At 37.1% G+C, this 13,427-nt stretch overlaps 2 protein-coding genes across 2 annotated transcripts; one reads left to right on the top strand and one right to left on the bottom strand.

Annotated features, from left to right (window-relative positions):
• Window positions 1-3,027: 3,027 nt before the first annotated feature.
• On the bottom strand, window positions 3,028-5,044 carry ndufa3 (NADH:ubiquinone oxidoreductase subunit A3). Its single transcript, XM_023296291.3, has 4 exons — window positions 4,988-5,044; window positions 4,670-4,744; window positions 3,291-3,368; window positions 3,028-3,199 (listed from the first exon to the last, which is right to left on the bottom strand). The coding sequence occupies exons 1-4, from the start codon at window positions 5,028-5,030 to the stop codon at window positions 3,108-3,110; spliced, it is 288 nt and encodes a 95-aa protein (XP_023152059.1). The 5' UTR covers window positions 5,031-5,044; the 3' UTR covers window positions 3,028-3,107.
• A 33-nt stretch (window positions 5,045-5,077) lies between these two features.
• Window positions 5,078-12,108, top strand: tfpt (TCF3 (E2A) fusion partner). The gene is made up of 7 exons (XM_023296289.3): window positions 5,078-5,303; window positions 7,467-7,568; window positions 8,841-8,963; window positions 9,507-9,577; window positions 9,656-9,725; window positions 10,668-10,811; window positions 11,876-12,108. The coding sequence occupies exons 2-7, from the start codon at window positions 7,467-7,469 to the stop codon at window positions 11,942-11,944; spliced, it is 579 nt and encodes a 192-aa protein (XP_023152057.1). The 5' UTR covers window positions 5,078-5,303; the 3' UTR covers window positions 11,945-12,108.
• Window positions 12,109-13,427: the final 1,319 nt, after the last annotated feature.

Below are 13,427 nucleotides of genomic sequence, written 5' to 3'. Positions count from 1 at the left end.
GAACAGTTATTAGCTCATTTTGGACAGCTATTAACTCATTTTAGACAGCTCATTTTAGACAGTTATTAGCTCATTTTAGACAGTTATTAGCTCATTTTAGACAGTTATTAGCTCATTTTGGACAGCTATTAACTCATTTTAGACAGCTCATTTTAGACAGTTAGTAGCTCATTTTAGACAGTTATTAGCTCATTTTAGACAGTTATTAGCTCATTTTGGACAGTTGTTAGCTCATTTTAGACAGTTATTAGCCCATTTTGGCAAACACTTATTAGCTCATTTTACACAATTCATTTTAGAGAGTTGTTAGCTCATTTTAAACAGTTATTAGCTCATTTTAGACAATTTTTAGCCCATTTTGAATAGTTATTAGCTCATTTTGGACAGCTATTAGCTCATTTTAGACAGCTATTAGCTCATTTTAGACAGCTATTAGCTCATTTTAGACAGTTCTTAGCTCATTTAGAACAGTTATTAGCGCATTTTATACAATTGTTAGCCCATTTTGAGCAGTTATTAGCTCATTTTGAACAGTTATTAGCTCATTTTGGACAGCTATTAGCTTATTTTAGACAGTTAGCTCATTTTAGAAAGTTGTTAGCTCATTTTAGACAGTTATTAGCTCATTTTGAACAGTTATTAGCTCATTTTGGACAGCTATTAGCTCATTTTAGACAGTTACCTCATTTCAGACAGTTATTAGCTCATTTTGGCAAACACTTATTAGCTCATTTTACACAGTTATTAATTCATTTTAGACAGTTGTTAGCTCATTTTAGACAGTTCTTAGCTCATTTAGAACAGTTATTAGCACATTTTACACAATTATTAGCCCATTTTGAACAGTTATTAGCTCATTTTGGACAGCTATTATCTCATTTTTGACAGCTCATTTTAGACAGTTATTAGCTCATTTTAGACAGTTCTTAGCTCATTTAGAACAGTTATTAGTGCATTTTAGACAATTATTATCTCATTTTGAACAGTTATTAGCTCATTTTGGACAGCTATTAGCTCATTTTAGACAGTTGTTAGCTCATTTTAGACAGTTGTTAGCTCATTTTAGACAGTTATTAGCTCATTTTAGACAGTTATTAGCCCATTTTGAACAGTTAGCTCATTTTTGACAGCTTATTTTAGACAGTTATTAGCTTAGACAGTTCTTAGCTCATTTAGAACAGTTATTAGTGCATTTTAGACAATGATTAGCTCATTTTGAACAGTAATTAGCTCATTTTGGACAGCTATTTGCTCATTTTAGACAGTTGTTGGCTCATTTTAGACAGTTGTTGGCTCATTTTAGAAAGTTATTAGCTCATTTTGAACAGTTATTAGCTCATTTTGGACAGCTATTAGCTCGTTTTAGAAAGTTAGCTCACTTTAGACCGTTATTAGCTCATTTTACAGTTATTAATTCATTTTAGACAGTTGTTAGCTCATTTTAGTCAGTTATTAGCTCATTTTAGACAATTATTTGCCCATTTTGAACAGTTGTTAGCTCATTTTAGACAGCTCATTTTAGACAGTTATTAGCTCATTTTAGACAGTTATTAGCTCATTTTACACAGTTACTAGCTCATTTTACAGTTATTAATTCATTTTAAACAGTTATTAGCTAATTATAGACAGTTATTAGCTCATTTTGGACAGTTATTAGCTCATGTTGGACAGTTATTAGTTAATTTTAGACTGTTATTAGCTCATTTGTTTGCTAACCCTACTCTAATCACAGTAACAGGGTTGCTAATCCATGCTAATGTTAATTTTAGACATCAATAAAAAAAAATAAAATCAAAAAAAGGAGATTGAAATTTCATTTTAACTCTTTGAGATTCAATTGTTCTAGCTAGGTCAGTTAGCTAGGTCTGTTAGCTTGGCCCGTTAGCTAGGTTATTCTATGCTACTGCTGTTATGGGTCGTTCCAGAACTGGAGGACATCTGGGCTTTTAAATGTTTGAAAAATCAGTTTTCTTCAGGTTTCTGCTCCATATTGATCAATAATAGGTATTGATTGTCTCAGCTTCCACATCAATGGTAGCATTTTTATTCCATGTTTTCTGTGTTGTTTGCTAACCCTACTCTAATCACAGTAACAGGGTTGCTAATCCATGCTAATGTTAGCTTTTTCTCAGCAGTAGAAGCTAGATATTTAGCTGCTGTTACTGCTGACCAAGAGGACAAACTGACTGATGGAAAACAGTCCAAAGAATTAGTCTGAGCCTGATAATATGAGGTAGAGGGAGACATTCAATCAAGCCTGACGATGTGATGAAAATATGAAAAATAGAAGAGAGGACATAGCTTTGCTCTACACATTCTTTAGGACAACTGTTGGATGATGGAAATGACAAAAATGAGACAAAGTGACAAAACGAGACACAAAATGACAAAAACGAGCCACAAAACGACAAAAACGAGACAGATGTATTATGTTATTGTCGTTGTTTCTCTGATGTCCGTGATGTGCAGGTGGAGAAGAAACGCCCGTTGACACTGACTTTCTTAATAAGAACTTTATTAAAAGAAAGAACAGTATCATACAGACAGAAGTTGTCTGGAAGGATGTCGCCCAATGATCCTCCTCGAACAAAGACCAACGGTCAGTTTTTATACCTTCTGAAAACGTATAGAATTACAGCATCTGGTTTACATCCCCACTAAAGAATGATAACTCCTCAGACAAGACTCCCCTTCTGTGCATTCCTAAGGATTACAAATCAGCAATAGGTTAACAGTGGACTCCAAGGTCAACATAACATAGGATTTCTGGAGCCGAAAAGACATTCCTCAATACTCACTACCTCCTGTTAGTTAAAGGTTCACTTTATGGTCAACAACTATCAGAACTCATATCAGATCAGATACTTCATTATAGGTCTTGTTTGGGAGTAATATAAACTAATTTCCAGGCTAAGTTTCAAAACATGAAGACAAATTATTCAGTTTCAGATCAAGAAAATGCTGAGATGTTTTTAGCTCCTGACAACTTTGTGTGATGTTAAGAAACCAAACCAAGTGACGCAGAAATAGAATTAAATAGAATCTTTATTGTCAGACGATTGCAGGCAGATATTAACAGGAGGAACAACGGCAGTGGCAGTGAGGACTTAGAGATTCTTCAGCCAGTCCAAGCTCCGTCCTTTTGGTTCACAGGGATGTGCAGGAACGTCGTCCATGTTTCCGTCATCTCGCACCGGAACTGCAGCGGGAAAACCGAGAAGAGAGGATTTGATGTTGGATAAAACAGAAAACGAAGCACTCGGAGCCGCTGTGAAGCAAACGGCGTTTACCTGGATAGTTGTACGGTACGGCAGCGTTCAGCATCGACGTGTATTTAGTGTACGGGCTGAGGAAGGGAAGGACGGCGCCTGAAGGGAGACGAAGGGTTTTAACTTCACATTACGGACACACTGCATCAGTACCACACCAGAACAGCTGTTAAATTAACCACCAACTACAGGAGAAGTCTACATTCTGTGATTTCAGCTCCTTAAATGTGAATATTTTCTGGTTTCTTTCCTCTGTGACAGTAAACTGAAGATCTTTGGACTAAACAAGACATTTGAGGAAACTCTGATCCACATTTTTCAACATTTAAAGACATTTTAGAGACAAAACAACCGACTTAAGTTTGTTTTTGGTGTAATAAACTGATTCGTTTAGGATTAATCCAAAAGAAATTACTGTTAAATCTCTACTTTTAACATTCTTAATTGCAAAAACTAACAACTATTTTCATGCTGATGTTTAGTTTCTGGATTATTTTTATTGTTTTGTCTCTAAAATATCTCAGGATGGTGAAAATGTCCATCTGAGTCTTTAAAAAGTCTTTTTTTTTTGTTCAACCATCAGTCAGAAATTCAGTAAAATTAAATTAGAGCTGCAATAATTAATCGATTAGTCACCAAATATGAATTTAATCTTCAACTATTTTAGTAATCGATCAGTTCGAGTCATTTTTAAATTAAAAACAGTCTAAATTCTGTGATTTCAGCTCCTTAAATGTGAATATTTTCTGGTTTCTTTCCTCTGTGACAGTAAACTGAAGATCTTTGGACTAAACCAGACATTTAAGCAAACTCTGATCCACATTTTTCAACATTTAAAGACATTTTAGAGACCAAACAGCTGATTGATTCATCCAGAAAATAATCTCCAGAATGACTGACACTGAAAATAATCATTACTTGCTGTTTAGTTGGACTCTCGTGTAGAGGAGAGTTTAGCATGAATTCTACAGAAACTACTATTAAGTCCATAATTTACTTTCATTACCCATCAATCTGCTAATTGTTCATTTGACTGTTTTGTCTCTACAATGTCACAGGATGGTAAAAATGCTCATTTCAGTGTCTTAAAACCAAAGATGAATCTTTTGAAAGTCTTCCTTTGTTTGAACACCAGTCAGAAAGTGTACTTGTCTCTACAATAACACTCCTGCTCAGGCTAGTTTGAATAGAATCAGCTGCTACATCAACAAGTAAATAAACACATCAGACGTTTAATGTGACAGTTTGATCATCAATAATCAACAAATATCAAAGTGTGGATAAAATAAGGACACGGTACAACCAGCAGACATCACTAAAACGGGAGATAAACACCAGAATCTGTTGTTTTTATTCTATAAATCTAACTTCTGAGCTCCGTGTAAAAGGCAGCTGCTCACCTAGGAGTCCTATCGCACACGAAGCCACGATAACAGGCTCCTTATTCCACGCGTTCTTTAAAAAAGCTCCGATTCCTGCAGGGGAATAAAAAAAATGACATTAATGAAAACCCTCCACTGCTTTTAATGCTAGCTAACATTAGCGTCGCTTCCAAGGTCACGGTTTTGTTTCTAATTAATATAATCAAACTAAAAATCCTTCTAAGACTAATTCGGACGGATTTAAATATTTAACATGCCTATTAAAACCGCACGGGGCTCAAGGTGACGCTAACTTCACTGATTTCTGCTCCAAAAGAAGACAAAATACACACGTACCCGACATATTGTCTGTTGTAGTTTTAACCGCGCGGGTGCTCATGGGAAATATAGTAACAGTTGAGTGACGTATAATCGCTGCGTCCGTCGCATGTAAACATCAGCGTAACAACGGAAGAGAGACGCTGTTGATGGTTTGTGCTTGTTTTCAGGCAGTTTTTATGCGATTGAGCGCTCTAAAGTAACGTAAATTAATAAATAACAGAATTATATGTAGTTTTAAAAGTTTCTAAGTCAGAGTTTGATGATGAAACACTTCGCAGAGGAGCTTTGAGGCCGCGGAGCTGCAGTTTTGCTGGACGGATCGCTAAGAAATGTAAGTATGGTGGCACTTTGAATAAGGGTCATTTTATTTATTGTTTTAGGCATTCAATCAAGGTTGGCAGTGTTATGAAAATATGAAAAATAGAAGAAATGACACAGCTTTACTCATTCTTAAGGATTACTGTTGGATGATAGAAACGACAAAAACGAGACACAAAACGACAAAAACAAGTCACAAAACGGCAGAAAGAAGACACAAAAGACAAAAATTAGACACAAAATGACAGAAACAAGACAGAAAATAGCAAAATGAGACACAAAAGACAAAAATACTAGTAGTCCAGACCTCAGCCCCACTGAGGATCTTTGCAGTGTTCTGGAGAAGACTTTGTCTCCCATCATCAATAAAAGATCTTGGACTGAAATAAATGCTGTGACATTGCAGAAGCTTATGGAAACGATGCCATGGTGAATGGGTGTCATTCTCACAGCTAAAGACGTCCAATGAAATATTAGAGTGTGCGACTTTTCTTTTGAACGGGCAGTTTATGATAACCTGATGTTAAGATCTGACCAATAGATTTAAAAAAGTATCATGGTGTCAAAACTCACTGTCCAATCATATGCCCAATAAGGGTGGTAAAATGGCCAACTCTGACAGCATAAAGACGAAGCACAGCTCAGTGTCTCTAGTTTTTCTTGTGGTGTTAACCACCTCTAAGGTCTACTCCTGGATTCTCTGTCGACAGTAAATCCTGCTGCATCTGAATCCTGGCTTCTCCTGGTGATTTTTTTTTAGATCTAAAAGAAGCTTTTTAGACATTTGAACAGTCTTAGACTCTGGCCCTTGATTGGGACTTAGTTTCCACCTCATTCTCCTTTTCAGTTTTTTTGCCAAGAACCTAAAAACAGAAATCACGTGGGATATTTAGTTTTTGAATAAAAACTAAAATGAAAAACAAGAAAACAAACCCCAAAGATTGCTCCAGTTTTGTTTTTGTTCCACATTCCTTCTTTCATTTCTGGTTTTGTACAGATGGTATTTTGGTGGGGGCTGCACAGTGGTGTAGTGGTTAGCACTTTCGCCTTGCAGCGAGAAGATCCCTGGTTCGCGTCCCGGCTTTCCGGGGATCTTTCTGCATGGAGTTTGCATGTTCTCCCTGTGCATGCGTGGGTTTTCTCCGGGTACTCCAGCTTCCTCCCACAGTCCAAAAATATGCTGAGGTTAATTGATCATTCTAAATTGCCCGTAGGTGTGAATGTGAGAGTGATTGTTTGTCTCTGTATGTAGCCCTGTGACAGACTGGCGACCTGTCTAGGGTGTCCCCTGCCTTCACCTGAGTCAGCTGGGATAGACTCCAGCCCCCCATGACCCCAGTGAGGATTAAGAGGTGTATAGATAATGGATGGATGGATGGATGGATGGATGGATGGATGGATAAAAAAGATGCTATGGAGAAATGGGAAATGTAGGATGAGAATGTAGGGCAGGGATGTTAAACTCATCTTAGTTATGGTTCCACATTCAGCCCAATTTGATCTCAAGTGATCTGGACCAGTAAAATCACAGCACAATAACCTATAAATAACCACAACTCCTTTTTTTCCCCCCTTTGTTTTAGTGCAGGGCTGCACAGTGGTGTAGTGGTTAGCACTTTCACCTTGCAGCGAGAAGATCCCTGGTTTGCGTCCCGGCTTTCCCGGGATCTTTCTGCATGGAGTTTGCATGTTCTCCCTGTGCATGCGTGGGTTTTCTCCGGGTACTCCGGCTTCCTCCCACAGTCCAAAAATATGCTGAGGTTAATTGATCATTCTAAATTGCCCGTAGGTGTGAATGTGAGAGTGATTGTTTGTCTCTGTATGTAGCCCTGTGACAGACTGGCGACCTGTCTAGGGTGTCCCCTGCCTTCACCTGAGTCAGCTGGGATAGACTCCACCCCCCCATGACCCTAGTGAGGATTAAGCACTGTATAGATGATGGATGGATGGATGGAATTTTGGTGGACAGACAGAAAACAGACGTGTCTGAACGTCAGAATCTGTTCTTTGAACTTTCTTTTTGTAAATGTTGCATTCACTGACACACAGACATTAGAGTTTCACTGAAAGAAACAAAATGGACAGTAATAATTTATGGTGACTCCGTTGGGCTTGGTTAATTCATACACAGTGCATCATTTTATATTTTCAAACCCCTTTTATTCTTTCTTTCCAGATGATGGAGGATTTCTCTGGCCTGGCTCTGCCTCCTCTGTTCGGAGGTCACATCCTGGAGGCAGAACTGGAGCCTGGTGGAGTGGAGCTGGGACCAGGAGAGGTGAACTCACTGACACTGGAAATACAGTTAGAATAAAACCCAGCCTGTCTGAGAACCTGTAAATCACACTGAATGATCTTTAAAGAGGCAGACTTCTCTATCGCTTTAGTTTTTATATCAAGCAGTAAAAAAAGATTCAAGAACTTTATTGTCCTAAACACAGCAGATATAACAAATAAAATTAAATAAAATAGAATAGAATAGAATAATAAGATGAAATGGGTCAGTCTATAATTGATGGACTTCTGAAGTCCATGGGATATATCTGCATACATTTTTATTAAAAATAAAACCTAATGTTTCTATGTTCATTATGATCATGTCTTTACAAATTCCATAATTATTTATTATGGAAACAATCACATAAATCACATCATAAAAAATGACTGGATATCACTAAAATATCAACTAAATAAGCGTCTGAATTTAATACCAACCACCTTCTAATGAGCTACACAATAATAAAATGAGTTGATTCAGAAATAGTTTGGATTGTGTTCTTTTATTAAGTTGAGATAATCATGACAGATATTTCTTTTTTGGCAATATATCAAATTTTATATGTAAAATAACAAATTAAATCCCTTTCCACTAAGTTCCCCATTACAAAGACACCTCTCCAGGAAGTGTGTTAATTCCAGATCACATGACCTGCTCCACATGATGTCATTTCGTCCTGAAGGAAAGACTGGCCAGACTCCAAGGCTTTCTGAGTTATTTAATATAAAGTAGTCAACAGGTTTACTACAATATCTCTAGAAATCACTTCACATACTACTCAGTTGTTTATCTAATATTTAGAAGAATCTTTCTCTAAAATGCTATGTGGTGTTTGGTTATAGGCCTGAAAACAGCAAAAATGTCGACTATGATACAGAAAGTCCTGTAATTATATATTGACCAAAATAAAATAAAAATAATTAACAAAAATAGATAGTTTGTGCAGATCTTGTGGAATATTATCACATATAAACAATATTCTGCTGCAGCTAAGCCTTCAGTATAGTGCTGAGCATTAAAGAGAACCTGAATCCCAGTTAAATGTTCTCTAAATGTGACGCCAGCATGTGAGAGCAGAGCTTGATCAGACTCTTCCCAGCAGATGGTTGGAGGTCAGCTCTGACTGTCGCTGCATCCATTAATGTTCCACACAAAATACACATCTGCTTGATTTATTTCCCGTGACGTTCGTTATTTTGTGACAGAATAAAGCAGCAGAGCTTCATTTGAACAGATTCAAACAGAGAACCAAACCAGCCTCGTTTCCTTCAGGTGGAGCTGGGTCCAGGAGGCAGCGAGCTGCTGGAGAACACGACGCAAGAAGACCAAGACAGACGAGCTCTGGACAAAAGGAAATACCTGGCTCTGAACAGGAGGTGTAAAGAAATAGAACAGGTGAGTGTCAGTTAATTTGAACACAGTGTGAATACAGTTGGATAAAACTTTATGAAAGTTAAAGGAAAATCTAAATTACATAACATGAGAATAAATACAGTAGCCATAGATATATAGAGACAGTATACATAGAGAAAATAGCTAAGATATTAGTACAATATAGTACTGTAAATATAGAAATAGGTATTCTAGAAAGTGAATTCATAAAAGAATGTGACACATAATAAAGACACAAAACAACCACAAAAATACCCGAAACAACCACAAAGAGACACAAAACAACCACAAAGAGACACAAAACAACCACAAAGAGACACAAAACAACCACAAAAATACCCGAAACAATCACAAAGAGACACAAAACAACCACAAAGAGACACAAAACAACCACAAAGAGACACAAAACAACCACAAAGAGACACAAAACAACCACAAAAATACCCGAAACAATCACAAAGAGACACAAAACAACCACAAAGAGACACAAAACAACCACAAAGAGACACAAAATGACTGCAGAGTGTAATGGCGTGTTGTGTTCAGGTGAATCAGAAGATCCTGGGGCGTCTTCACCAGGTCCAGAGAATCACACGACGTCTGAAGAAAGAACGACGGTACGAACCTTCATCACAGCATCTACAGTTTTATAGATTGTCTGAGAGGTTTCCTGAGTTTCCTGTTGATCTCGACAGGTTCCTCATGAAGACTTTAGACGCTCATGGAGACGATTACAGGAACGCTCAGCTCACCATCCTGCTGGAGGTAAGGATCTGTAAGGACTCGGTCTTTAGTTCTTTAAAATCATCTTCAAACATTTGTGTGATTTTTATAATCGGATGGACGGAATTTACAAGCTACCTGACAACAGCTATCTCCTCTGTTCACTGTTTCTGAACCATGCCGCATTTGTTTTACAGTTTTTTATTCATTTTGGACAACTATGGATTCATTTCCAACAGGTTTTCACTAATTCTGGACAAATTTTCTTTTCATTCATGACCAATTCTGAGTGATCTCGGACATTGTGGATGAATTTTATAACAGGTTTTGCATAATTTTGAAAATGTTTTTAATAATTTTTGGCAAGTTTATGTCAATTTGGACAAATTCAGTCATTTTGGACACTTCAAAAATAATTTTAATCATATTTTTGTCAAATTTTGAGACTTTTTGAACATGAATATCTCTATGTTTCCAGACCTTTCCTCTCTCCTCTGCTCATCATCAGTAGATATTTCTCCATGCTGGATGGATCTCCAACATGTTTCTGAGCCATGCTGCATTTATTTATTCATCCAGTAGCTATGGTTTTCCTCTCAGACTAAGTTTTTCTTTGTCAGTTGTAGAGAATTGGTTGAGCTGCTCATTCTTTTGTTGTTTTTCTTTTGCAGGATCTGTTTGCTCATCCTGAAGCTATAAAATCTTTCTTTTGCTTTTAAAATGCACAATATGAGTTTAAAATTGTACATTTTAATTGAAAGAACACCTGAACATAAGTTGCTTCATCTAAAACCCATTTTCGTGACTAAAAACCAGCGAACTGCGGCCCTTTAGAGCGTTGCTGGCCGGCTGGTAATCTGTTCTGGCAGCTCACTGACTGCTCTGAAACAGAATTAGTTTTGTGTGACGTACCAGAATGAATAAGCGTAGCGAAGCTGATTAGATGCTGTTGGGTTTAGAAATGTTCTCCTGCACTTGTTCCAGGATGAGTCTGGAGCTCATGTGGATCCTGCTGCTGGAGCCGAGGACGAACGGATCAACGGAGTGTCTGGATCCACTTCATCTGCAGCCGGACCGAAGAAGAAGAGGCACCGGGTTCCTCGACAAGAGAAGGACAAAGACCAGCAGGTAGGTGGAGAATCTGCTGGGAACATCTACGAGGAGTGATCAGAAAGTTCTGAGGTTGTTTGTGGTGCAGCAGTAAGGTCAGCACCAGGATCTGAGTTCCAGATGTTTCAGTAAAATCACTTCATGGTTGATCGTCATGGTGACCACAGGAGAATCTCTGGGACCAAACAGAAGTTTAACAGTGGAAGAACCAAAATTTTCTGTAAAGGGACGCAAAACGACCACAACGAGATGCAAAACAACCACAAAGAGACGCAAAATGACCACAACGAGACGCAAAACGACCACAATGAGATGCAAAACAACCACAAAGAGATGCAAAACGACCACAACGAGATGCAAAACGGCCACAAAGAGACGCAAAACGACCATGAGATGCAAAATGACCACAAAGAGATGCAAAACGACCACAAAGAGACACAAAACAACCACAAAGAGACACAAAATGACCCAGAACAGCCACAGACACAAAATGACCATGAAAAGACACAGAATGACCACAATGAGACACAAAATGACCACAATAAGACACAAAATAACCACAAAGAGACACAAAATGACCACAAAAGACCCAAAGCAACCACAAAGAGACACAAAATAATCACAGAGACACAAAATGACTACAAAATTACCCAAAACAGCCATAAACACACACACAATGACACATAACAAGCATAATAACCATTATACATTGTATAATGACAATAAAGAATATTCTATTCTATTCTATTCTATTCTATTCTATTCTAAAGAGACCCAAAACAACAACAAAGAGACACAAAATGACCACAAAATGACCCAAAACTACCACAGAGACACAAAACAACCACAAAAAAACCCAAAACGACTAGAGAGAGACACAAGTGTTTCCAAGTGTTGCAGGAGTGCTGGGAGCAGAGCATTGCTGCACCAGGAGAACACTCCGACGGGGACAGCAGCCATATTTACATCACAGTTTTTCATTTTTATAGACAGTCTCAGAACTTTTTGAACACACCTTCAGTCCTTTAATCATTGGTTTATCTGCAGAATAACTGATTCCTGACTTTGTCTTCTGTTCTCAGGCTGAATCCGACATGTTGGCAGAAACACAGTTTGGAGAGCTGCCCAGTCCCACCTCCCTGTCCCACTGATTCCAGTTCAACTCTCCGTTAGATTAAACCGTCTTTGACTGCTGGTGGTTTCACCTGTAAACAGACTGAACATCAGTCATACATTTGTTCTGTATATATATTTGTGTGTTTTGATATTTTGTGCTGATGTTTATGACCAGTAAACAGCGTCGTGGACAACCTGGTGAGTGACTCTGACTGCCGAGATGTAATTATAACGGGTAGAAAACATGACGTTATCCAGGTTCCACATCCAGTCCAGTCTGATCTCCAGTAAAACCAGTAAAACCACAGCAGAATAAACTAGAAATAACCACAACTCCTAATGGTTCCTTTGGTTTAGTGCAGAAATATTCACATTTAAGGAATTATCTTTTTACAAAACATCAACAACCTGAAATTTATGAAGAAAAACAAGTTAAATTTCATCAACATTCAGTCTCAGTTTATCATTTCCACATTACAACTTCCAGATCACAGAGTGTCGACAAAGGAACACAACATTTAGTCATCTTGAACCAGAGGATTTACTGGAGGATCAAAATCACAAAAGTCAGACAAAAAAACAACAAAAACATGACAAAATATAACAAAAATGAGACACAAAATGACAAAAATGAGACAAATGACATGGGGAAAAAAGCAAAACAGACAAAAATTTAGACAAAAAAAATGTAAAATGACAAAAAATGTACTAAAAATAGACAAAAAAATTACATAAATGACACAAGCGAGACACAAAATGACAAAAAAACTAAATAGAATATTACAAAAATGAGACACGAAACGAGAAAAACATGAGACACACAACAAAAGTCAGACAAAATATTACAAAAACGAGACAAAGCGACAAAAAAAGACAAAAACAAAATATTACAAAAACTAGACACAAAATGACAAAAGAACAATGAACAATCTAGTATTTTATTTCATGATCCAAACAACTTATCATGGTCTAGAAATGATTTTAAATTTATAGTTTTACTAATTTACAATCTGCAGTTAATGTCTTCTCTGGAATTTTTACACTTTGAGGGCCAGATTGGACCCTCTGGAGGACCGGGTTTGGCCCACGGGCCTCATGTTGGACACCTGTCTTACGTTTCTTTATAATAGTTCAGACACACAGAAAGATGTTTTAGTTTGAGGCAACAATTTAAAAAAAATCAATTGTCATAAAGACTCATTTCCTCAAAGAAAAAAATATGGAAATATGTGAGGGGGATTAAAGAAATGTTTTTCAAAATATGAGCTTCAGATCCAGTTTTGCATGGATTTATTTATCGCCATGCCAAATTTAGATTTATTTGGATTTTTGTTCTATAATGGTAGAAGTGTTACTGATCATTTTAATCTATTTTTAGGTTATTTTGCTTTTTTATTGGAAAAGGTTGACTGATGTTGGACGTGCCGTTTTTCATCAAAATTTGAAATAACAAAAATAAAATAAAATAATAATCTGAAGCATCTGTAATTAATGTCTTGCTGGTTTTTTTTGTCTTTT

This window comes from Amphiprion ocellaris, chromosome 9 (assembly GCF_022539595.1).
Source record: "Amphiprion ocellaris isolate individual 3 ecotype Okinawa chromosome 9, ASM2253959v1, whole genome shotgun sequence".
NCBI classification, from domain to species: Eukaryota; Metazoa; Chordata; class Actinopteri; family Pomacentridae; genus Amphiprion; species Amphiprion ocellaris.
Note: the sequence above shows the minus strand (reverse complement) of the source record. Positions and strands in the feature narration are given on the sequence as shown.